At 41.6% G+C, this 11,251-nt stretch overlaps 1 protein-coding gene across 8 annotated transcripts in view; it reads left to right on the forward strand.

Moving 5' to 3' along the window:
* CHL1 (cell adhesion molecule L1 like) overlaps positions 1-3,452 on the forward strand; it is a 130,823-nt gene extending 127,371 nt beyond the window's left edge. For 7 of the 8 annotated variants that reach the window (XM_077184615.1, XM_077184614.1, XM_077184620.1 and 4 more), the window contains one exon: positions 544-3,452. In XM_077184615.1, the coding sequence (XP_077040730.1) occupies positions 544-760 (217 nt within the window). In that variant the 3' untranslated portion in view covers positions 761-3,452. The remainder of the gene's footprint in view (positions 1-543) is intronic. The other variant, XM_077184621.1, reaches the window with a different exon arrangement.
* Positions 3,453-11,251: the final 7,799 nt, after the last annotated feature.

Raw genomic sequence — 11,251 nt, forward strand, 5'->3', positions numbered from 1 at the left:
GAAAAGCACCTTATTTGCCATTTAAACTCAAAGGGATGCTCCCAAAGCAGTGAGATGTGACCCACTGAAGTGATATCACTTCATCCACCCACCTCAGAAGGAAAATGAAACAAATAGTCCCTGAATGTTGTCCAGTGTTTTGTAAAATGAGAAGTGAGGTTTCAAGTGCTTGATGCCAGCCCTGGTGGCTGGAACAGACCCCTCCAATCCTTTCCAGCATTCCCTTTGCCTTCCCCCTCCCTCTCTGTCCATTCTGTCTGCCCAAGGCAAAAAGGGGATAAAAACCCAAATAGATGAGTACTGATAATTCCCATTAACCAATTAATTTGTTGGAATCGTGACAAAAGCCATGTGGGTGAGCTGAGGTGTGTGAGGAGCAGGGCAGGACTCAGAGGTCAGACCATCCTCACTGTACCACCCAGGGGTCCCTCTCTCCCCTTCCCCAGGCAGGAGCAGAGCCCCTCGAGCAGTGCAGGGCAGGTTTTTGGAAAGGCAGGTGTTTGGAAAGGCAGGTTTTTGGAAAGGCATCTCTTTATTTTGTAGTGACAGCGATGAAAAGCCGCTGAAAGGCAGCCTCCAGTCACTTAACGGGGACATTAAAGCCACTGGAAGTGCTGATAGTCTGGTAGATTATGGAGAAGGGGAGCATGGCATGTTCAATGAAGATGGTTCATTTATTGGAGCTTATTCTGGATCTAAGGAAAAAGGATCAGTGGAAAGCACTGGGAGTTCTACGGCGACTTTTCCTCTCCACGCCTAAAATTGGTGTTTAATTGTGGTGTTTGTCCTGGTTAGCTCCCCACAGGTACCTCTGTGCTGGGGAGCTGGGTGCCACTTGAGCCAGTCAGGAAAATCCTGACATCCAGGTAATACAAAAACAAGTCACTGCCACTAAAAGATGATTTTTCCATCCTAATTTCTGTGTGTTTTCTTCTGAATAAAACGGAGTAATTCTTTTTTCTACACGATGTGTTAGTCTGAGCAAAGCAGAGTTTGCTCTGGTGGTACATCTGTGTCCTTGCCTGCTGCTCCAGGTGTTTCTTAGGCTTGGAATATGTTTCTCTGTGTAGTATTTTTGCCCTGTATGGCTGTTGTCACAGGTGTGTGTGTGCAAAAAACCTCGAGGTTATGGCACCAACAAAACCAGGTTACTCTGCAAAGTGACACAACGAGGAAAATCGGGATTTAAAATACCAGAGAAATATATTCTATATATTGTATAATTTTCTCCTAAAGAATTAAACCCCTTTGTGTATGATATTCAAAAAACCTGTTTTAGTGGTTACAGCTGACGTCAATTCCAATACTTAGAAATGCAGCTTTACCCACAGGAGAGTGTGGGTGAAGTTGCTGCCCAGTAGCTGGCACTATTTCCTTAAATAAGTTAAGCTGCAGCTTTTTCCTGTGGCAAGGCAAAACAGGGTTCCCATCCACCATCACTCAAAATATTTTTAATTTTTCCCAGCTGCAAGCTGCATTTCTAAGCAAACTCCTTGGTGTCTGTCTCATATCTGTATATTTGTGAGCTAGCCAACATTTCATGGAGACGTTGTACATATGATATTAATATTGACACAAGTCCAGAGCAGCCTGGTTTTATTTTGAACTGAGACATGTTGCTAGCATGGGTCTGTATAGCTGTGTAGGAATGAGTAGATTTGCTTCTCAATATGGATTTGGACCAGCAGAATTAGTTTTCAGAAGGAGTTGTGTGTATAGGAATCATCCAAACCTCTCACCATTCAAGCAGCACCTAAACTAGACCTACCTGAATTCAAGAGTTCATTTCTTTTCAGCCTATTCACTGTTAAATAAACAAAAAACAACAAAAGCAACGAGAAAATACTATGGTAGAGTTTGTTTTCCTATTTTGTTGACTGAATGCTGGTTTAAATCTGGTTCTTTGCCTCTCCAACACTAACTCAGCCAAGCTGTACAGCACATTTTTTTGGTCTTTTTGTATTGGAATCTCCTGAATCTCTTTTTAACAGCATTTGTATTTTTGGATCTGCTTGTTTGAGTAGAGCATCAACGTGGCTTCATTTCTTCTGTCACTCCCATTATAAAAGTTTTTCAGTAGTTCCTGCAGGAGGAATAGATCCTAAAAGCTGTTTGGCATCCTGATAGCAATTAGGCAAATATCCCCACATGGGCCCTCCATGATTTCAGTGGAAGAAAGAGAGGAAGCAAGAATTACTCCTGTGGTTCTGAGTTTCCAGCAAGGGCTACAATTAAGCCCAGGGAAATGCAGATTTTTCCCAGTGGAAGGGCTGTGGATCCCACACAGCTCCCCCCAGGCTGGGGCTGCTCCTCAGAGCTTGGCAGTTTCTGGAAGCCTTTGGTGCTCAAGCTTCTGCTGATCTGTGCCTCTTTTTGGGGTTTTATTGGAGCTTTTAGGGCTTTTTGTGGAACCTCTGTTTGGGAAAAGCAAACACCAAACAGCCACTCCAAAAGCCCCATTCAGGCTGTGCCTATAAGTATAAAATGGTGAGTGGAAATCTGCCCTTAAAATCAAAAATTATCCCATCCCATGTCAGTGACCCAGATTATTCACTTATTATTATTTATAAAGTTGTATTTCCTGTACTTCACTCAATCCAAACCCTGAAAAGGTCCAAAAGCCTTTTAATTTTGGAGGGGAAAAGTAATTTTCCAAAAAAGGGAGTGCACAATTAGAGAAATGGGAAAATTGGCATCTCATCAACAGAGACATTTCCCAGCAGCATCTTTATCTGCTGACTCGTGTCTGCTGCAGCCCAAGCCAGATAAAATCTAAGAACTGATAAGGCTTGTGACAACCTGCTGCTTGCTTTGGGCTGCTTTTCATGAATTTCCTTTGGGAATCATCTGCAGTGATCAAACGTCTTTGAAAATTGGGGAATAAAATTGGGGTGGGCTCCCCCAAATCCTCACTTTTGGCTGGGGGGCTGTTCCTGCACTCCCCCATCACCTTTGCCTGTGGGTCACTGCAGATGAACCAGAGCCCTCATCCCAGAAAATGCTTCTGTTAAACAAACAATGTTGAATTTCTCTGTTTCAGACCATATTAGTTGGTGTCAAATGCTCCAATAATGGATACAAATCCCCCGTGCAGCTCCTGCTCTGTTGCTGCTGAGAGGTGTTTGTGATGTGCTGGTGGTGCTGCTTTTTCCACTCAGATTTTAATTCACAGCCTTAAATCTTAATGGTGGTGTTCCACAATGCCTCAGGACCTCAGAATCAAACAGGGAGGAAAAGATGTGCAATGGAACCTGGAGTTTTGAACACGGGTTTTGAGGAATATGCCCAGTGAATATTAAACAAGTGGCTCAAACTCCCAGGAAATCTCACTCACCTGAGATGTTTTCTCTTCCCCAATCATTTATTTTCTTTTTTTCCCTGCACTGGGATTTTTTCTGCTGGAAAGTGCAGGTTGGTGATGGTTTTTTAGAGTTTTTTTTTTTTTTTCAAAAGTAAATTAACAGAGCAAGCTGAGGTTTTCCTGAGGAGTTTTTTGTCATTGCAGGGAGCTGGGCTGTGTTTTTGCCTTGGTCTGTGCCAGGTGACAGGAAGTGTGACCATGCAGCTCAGTAAAAGTGTCACCAACTGCTCTGCAGTTCATGGAACTTCCTGACTTGGAAGGGATCCACAAATTCATCAAAGTCCCCTGCACACCCCAGAAATCACACCCTATTCTGAAATAGTGCATTGAGCATTACATCTTTGCCTTGGTTTGTTTGGGACTTTTTTGGATTTTTTTTTTTTCCCCCTCTGGCCAGGGGTGTTTATTAAAATTACCTGCTGGAAATCCATGGGGATTTCATTAATTAACACCTAGCAGGGCATTCCAGCCTGCCTGCTGAGAGGAGGGAGTCCAGCCACGGGAGCAGAACAGGGAATTCTTAATTATCCCGTCCCAGGCTGTGCTTGGGTCCATTTGGTTCTGACCCGTTTTGCCTCAGGAGTGAGAGGAGAAATGGCACCTTCAGATTTGATACCCAAATCAAGCCAGGGTGTAATTCCACCCACCAGGGAGGAGGCATTTCCCTGGCCCCACAGATCCAGGTTGGTTTAGGGATTTAAAAAGCCTCTGGAAGAAGAAGAGGGATGGGTCTTGCTGAAAAAGTTGTGCAGTTTTGACTGTGCATAAGATTAAATGAATAAAATCAGCTCTTCCTAAATAATGGGGAAAAAAAAACCCTCTGTCCTTTCTCCCAAGGGAGCTGTTTGGATTCCCAGAGCAGCATAATATTGATAATTTTTCTGTAATTTGATATATATACATATATACACACACAGACAGACATATGTGTGTGTATATATATATATAAAAATATATATATAATATATATTATATATATAATATATATTATATATATTTATATATGTATATATATAAACATATATGTATATATACATATATATACACATATATACATATAAATATATATAAATATATATTTATATACATATATATGTATATTTATATATATATTTATATATATATATATATATATATATATATATATATATATAAAAAAATTTAATGACATCATCAAGAACCTGCAGGAACAGCCCCAGCTTCCTTTTCTGTCAAAATGAGGGGATCCAATCTCCAGAAACCTCGTGGCTCTGCACTCCAGCAGGATAAAAGCACAGCCCTGGGCATCAGAGCCCTGCTGGGGCTGGATCTTTAGGAAGAGCATTAGGAATCAAATCTTTAGGAAAAGAATTAGAAATCAAATCAGGAAATTACTTTCCCCCTCTGGATAAAATCGTGTGTTCATGTAGAAAAAATGTAAAACCTTTGTTGTAACTCACATCATAAATGGATCTAATTAGCAAACGATTTAATGATTTTTTTTTAATTATGGATATTTTTTCTGCTGTGTTGATGTTGCACAAATTCCAGTGAGTTGCTCTTTTCCTGGGAACTGCTTCCATTGGCTGAATGGCTTCAATCCAGTGCAGGAGAGGTTTTCATCAAAGTTTTCAGGCCAATATTATTTTTGACATGAAAGCAAATAGTAGCACAATCTTTCTATGTATTTAAAAAAAAAAGGTGGGGTTTTTAAACAGTGACTCCACATTTTGTAAAGAAAAGTTAGAATAACATTCACTGCTCCTTGAGCTTTTGAGGGGAAACCTCAGCATCATTTTTCACAGCCGTTATTTTGCAGATGAGAAGTGCATTTAGGTTATTTTGCTTATCTGTAAGAACAGATAGAAAGAAAGGAAATTCTTCATGGAGAATTCTCTTTGTTTGCCAATGGATCACACCCTCAGCTGCATCTCTGTCAGTGTTGATGACAAAAAATCAAGGTACAAACCACTCTGGAGTAGCAGGACATGTTTACATGGCAGCTCTGGATCTCTCATGTCAAATCTCAAGTGATCTGCACTGATTTGTTCTGTTTGCAGGCAGGAGCCCCTCGGGGGCTTTGAGCCAAAGCATTCTGTCTGTTCATTTTTTATTATTATGGTTCTGACTTTAAACAAGAGACTTTGTAATTTCATGAGAAAAAGATCAAAGCAAATGTGGTGTCACCATCACAATGTTACTTTTTTGGGAGCTAAATGTTAGTGTGCATTGATTAAAGTTTAGAGAAACGTGTTGTACTGTAGTTGCTGTTTGTACCGCGCAGATGTGCACGTACGGTTTGAAAAGATATTTTCATTTTACATGAAATACAACTTTGCTAATAAAAGTTTGACTTGATGTAATCTTCAAAAGCCTTGGCTGCAATCAGCAAGTTTCTTTTGTTTGATTTGGGGGTTTTGTTTCATTCTTTTTTCACTTGACAGTGTTTATTTGCTGGGAATCTGATTGAATTGTGACCCACAGCCCTCTCTGGGCTGTAACATGTGGGGTTTGTTTTTTGTTTCACACCAAGGTTGAGCTGCCCTTGGCTTTCCCTGGGATTCTTGGGCACCATGGATCATCAGCCCTGTAGATATGACACCAAAGCAGGATGAAGCTGACCTGCAAACAGCCTGAATTCAATTCCTCATTGATTCCATGAGATCCTCTCCTGGACCAAACTATCACCCTGCGTATTGTTAGCATCTCTCACAGCCTTTACTCACCCTGTGTATTGTTAGCATCTCTCACAGCCTTTACTCACCCTGTATATTGTTAGCATCTCTCACAGGCTTTACTCACCCTGTATATTGTGAGCATCTCTCACAGCCTTTACTCACCCTGTATATTGTTAACATCTCTCACAGGCCTTACTCACCCTGTGTATTGTGAGCATCTCTCACAGGCCTTACTCACCCTGTGTATTGTGAGCATCTCTCACAGCCTTTACTCACCCTGTATATTGTGAGCATCTCTCACAGGCCTTACTCACCCTGTGTATTGTGAGCATCTCTCACAGGCTTTACTCACCCTGTGTATTGTGAGCATCTCTCACAGCCTTTACTCACCCTGTGTATTGTGAGCATCTCTCACAGCCTTTACTCACCCTGTGTATTGTGAGCATCTCTCACAGGCCTTACTCACCCTGTTAGCAGCACAAAACCTCCCAGCACACAGAGTTTCTACTCCTCTTCATTAAAGATCACCAGAATATTGGTAACCTTAGCAATATCCAGGCTCACACAAACCCAATAATATCTTGTTTTGTTGTTTTTTTAGGGAAAACTACACTTGTGCCTAAAGTCTGGAATCTCTGTGTATTAATTTTACAGGAATTTAGTAAATGGGCTTTGTTTGCCAAGGAAAATACCTTGGTTCTTTTGTTACTCCCTCCCCTCTCCCCATCACCAATACTCTGTTCTAGGATTAATGCTGCTGTCTGCCCATGGGGAAGGTTCTGCAGGTGAACACAAATTCACCCTCCTGATACCTGGAACAGCCAAAGTGAGGACTCAATAAATGACAGCAGACAAATCTGTGGCACCTGATATTGCTGGAAAATCCATTTTTTAAATGTATTTAACAGGAATCTGAGAGATCTGGATGATGGTTAAGAGCATCACCCTTGATGCAGGTGTGGCTTCTGTGCTGCTCTCACTGTATTTGTAATTTCTAAATTATATAATTTATATTATAATAATATATATTTTATTATATTATTATATTTTATATGTTATATAATCTATTATATATTATATAAATAATGATTTTATTTATATAATATCAATATAATATAATTTAATATACAATTTATAATTCGCTCATGTCTGAGCTCTGCACATTTCTAAGCCTCATTTAACAAGACTTGGGTGTTGTTTTTGAAGCCTGCATGATGTGGCTAAACCCACCCAGGAGAGCTGGAGCCCCATTTCATTCTGTGCTATTCTGAGTGTATTTCACTGTATTTCAGTGAAGAAATTCTCTTTTTTTTTTTTTTCTTTTTTTGCCACATGTTTTTGGCTGCTTCACTTCAGCAGGGAGGCTTCAGGACTTTTTTAATGCATTCTTCACCTGCCAGAGCTGAATGCCCTCAGTGGGAATGCAGGCCTGTGCTAACAGGCATTCACCTTTCAGGGAGGCATCAAGGGCGTCCCAAGAAGGTTTTATTATAATTCATATCCTGGAATAATGAGATTTACACTTTTCTCAATAGCATAATGGGGAAGAGAAAGTCCCACAATCATGTGCTTCACTGGAGTGAGAATAAAGGTGCTGCTGCCACCAGCAGGTGTGTGGGAGCAGATGGCACAGAAGTTTAAGGATAAAATATGGGATAAAATTCAATTTATGTGAAATATGCATTGAAAAACTATTCCTGGATTATTTAAAATGAGAGGGAAGTAACTTCCACAGGGGCAGGAGCTCTGGTTAATTATGATTTCATGTTATTAAATATTTGATGTTTTGCTTTTGGGACAAAGCTGTCATTATTAGACCTGGTTTGGGGGCAGAGCTTTCCTTCTAATGCTCAAACATTTCACTCTGTTCACAAGGAAATGTCATCACTTCTCCACTTCAGCATCTGTTCATCAGCTGGGAGCGCAGAGGAGTCCTCAGGGAAACACCAGCCTTTCACTCTGCTGAAATGTCTGAGCCCTGCACATCTCTAAGCCTCATTTAACAAGGCTTGGGTGGTGTTTTCACTGTGCTTGAAGCCCACACGATGTGGCTGAACCCACCCAGGAGAGCTGGAGCTCCACCCATGCCCTGGATGTAGAAATGGGCATTTCTGTAAAAAGAACACGACTCTTTGCATTTCAGGTTTTGGTTTTTTCTGTAGAATTTGTATTTCTATGCTTCATATCCCTCCCAGCCTGGGGTTACAGCATGTTCTTCACCCTTTGTTTGGAACATTGGGGCAGGAATATCTCAAATCAGAAAATAGGCAGCAGTACCTTGAGTTTGGGTGGGTTTTTTTTGGTTTTTTTTTGGTTTTTTTTTTTTTGCTTTTACCATCTGGTTTTGTTTGGGAGTCCTAAAACTTGTTTGCAGTAGCTTTATTGACTTAAAACTCTAAAAATGGATGGTTTTGGTGGCTGTGCTTCGGCTGGGATGGGGGTGAGAAGCAGGGATGTAAGGAGGAGTGGGAGCAAGGGGCAGCTGTGGCTGGACAGGAGCAGAGCTGGGTGATCCCCAATCACTGCTCCTGCAGGAAATGAGCTACAGGAGGAGCCTCTTTGCTGATTATCCTGCTGGCAAATCAGCTTCTCCTTCCAGTTTGGGACGGAATTACCTTTGTGCTGAGAAGTGATTTCCCCCAGCTCTGGGGTGGGGAAGCTCTGGTGTTCCAGCTCCTGCTGTGGGAGCAGGAGCAGAGGCTGTGGAAGGCTCCCACCTTTGCTGGGATGGAGCTGGAGCTGCTGGAAGCTCATGGGGAGATGGCCCAGGTGAGAGCAGCCAGCAGTGGGAGCGGGGCTTTGGTGCTGCTTTGTCTGGAGGAGGATGTCAGGGGACCCTGCTGAGGAGATCTGGGGGCTGGGATCCCTCCCAGGGGGGTTTGCTGTCCCAGGACTGGCTTTTCCCATTTTCCCATGGCTGCTCTGCTGGCTTTCTTTTGGAATGTTCAAGGGGTTTTTTTTCTCTCCTGCACAAGCTTGGTTGTTTTCTTCCCCTCCTGGCTATCAGGATTTATCTGTGTTGGTTGGTCCCTCAACTCCTCCATTCCTGGCCTTGGAAAAGTTCCAGCCTGTTTTGTGTCTGTGCTGTGTTGAGGCTTCTTCCTCCCTGTGCATTTTTCTCATCACCTGTAACTCCCTCATCTCTTGGGGGAAGTTGTATTTCATCGACAGCTGCACCTGGGATTTTGAATTTAGCATGGATGGAGGTGTCTGAGCTTCCAGCCTTTTTGGTACTTCAAAAAACAAAAAAAGAAATCAATTTTTTTTTTTTTTTTTTTTTATAAATTCCCATTTGGGTGATGAAGATGTGGGCAGGAGTTCAGGCCCTCCCCAGTGTGTTCCTGGTGTGGGAGCTGCCTGAGCCTGGTCCTGGGCTGGGATTTGACCTGGGAATTGCTGGTGCTGCTCCCTCCTGTGCATCTCTGCAAGGGGCTGGACACGTGAGGCTGCTGCTGCTTTCAAATGAGTTCCTTTTGTGATTATTTATTAAATAATGAAAAGCATAAATGCAGTTTCTAATAAAAATCACCTTCCTATGTGTAAGCCTTTATGACTTCAGGCAGTCAACGTTCTGAGCATTTATTTTTCTCTAAGTGGCAATTTATGTGAAACATGCATTAAAAAAATATTCCTGGACTATTTAAAATGAGAGTGGAGTAACAACTTCCAGTGGTGCAGGAGTTCTGGTTAATTATTTATCATTTTGAAATGTACATTTTCCAAGCTCAGCATGGAGCCCAGAGGCCACTAAGTAAATAAATTTACATAAAATGCAGTGAAATCAGATCATTTGACACAGTAATTCACCTAATTTGAAAAAAAATAAATAAATCTTGAGGAAAAAGAGTTGCTGCAGAGAGGAGTGTCAGCAGAGGGATGTGGAAGTGGCAAATGGAGGGGGAATAGCTCTGGGATGCTGAGAGGTGGGGGAACACCATGGAAGCTGCTAATTGTGCTCATTTTCACTGTTGCCTCATCAGGATGAGTCGAGGAGGAAACTGTCTCCTGGAAATATTTCCTTTGTTTCATTTCCCACAACCATCAGTTGTTGAGAACGTAACATTTACTGATTGGTTTCTTGGAAAATATTCACTGAAAACCCCCAAACTCTTCACTTTTTAGTGCATTTTTTATGACTCCAAGGCTGCAAATTATTTCCCATCCCAAGGCCTCTTAGCTGCCAGGTTTTATTCATTTTCTGAGGGTTTTTTCTGGGTGTTGTTTTTCTCTGCTGGGCTCAGTCACCCTCCTGCCAAGGTTTTCACTCTCCCAGGGCAGCAGCATCTCCTTGGCTTTACCTGGATCCAACTTTTCTGAACTTCCCAGCTCCTGGAGCCCCAGAATGACAGAATTGAGAGTAAGAGGAAGAATTCAAGTGTTGTGCTTTCAGTTTATTTCAATAAGGAGAAAATACAAGTACAGCCTACCTCAAGGAATACAGGTCATCAAGTTTAGTCTGATTTATTGAGAGTTTTCCATTGCAGGTCACACTTTTAAAAAAAGAAATAATTACAAAACCTCTTCCTTTTGGCTACATAATGCCACGGGGGAATGGAAGAACAATGTGCCAATTCTTTAAATATGCAGGATTGTTACTCCCCCACTGCCTCTGCCTTTCAAGACTGAGTATTTGAAAAGCCCATATTTGGGCTCATTTTGGCAAACCTCATAAAAATACGTATTTCTCAGCCCTATTCTATCTGAGTTTAAATTTCTCCACATCTCTCCTTGCTGAACATTAATTTTTTCTCACATCTGCCATTGAAGTTTGCAGTTAAGGAAACTTGCAGCTCCATGGGCTCATCAGCCACTTCTCAGCTGCCATTGTAGCTGGAGCTTTGTGTCAGCCTGAGACTGAGCTGAGCCCATTTCTTCTTCCAATCAAGATAATAACTGCAAAGAACTGATGGGTTTTGCTGCCATTGAAAATGCAGACGAATTCTTGCCATAATTATCAAGTCTTTAACTGGTAATTGCACACTGTTCCCATCTATCTGCTGTCAGATTTATTTCTGTAATTGACCTCCTGGTCCAGGAATTAGAGACAGCCTTTGATTATTGGTTCAATTAGTCTTAGAGCATCATGGGCTTTTCTTTCTTTCTTTTTTTTTTTTTTAAAGTATTTTAGCTCTCCAGCCCATCAGAGGAAGTATAAAAAATGTCACTAAATATTTCTTACCTTTATCACTGTTAGTACCTGCTGGGTCTCATTTTATTCAGCTTGTGCAGATAC

Source organism: Agelaius phoeniceus, chromosome 11 (genome assembly GCF_051311805.1).
Source record: "Agelaius phoeniceus isolate bAgePho1 chromosome 11, bAgePho1.hap1, whole genome shotgun sequence".
Taxonomy (NCBI): Eukaryota; Metazoa; Chordata; class Aves; order Passeriformes; family Icteridae; genus Agelaius; species Agelaius phoeniceus.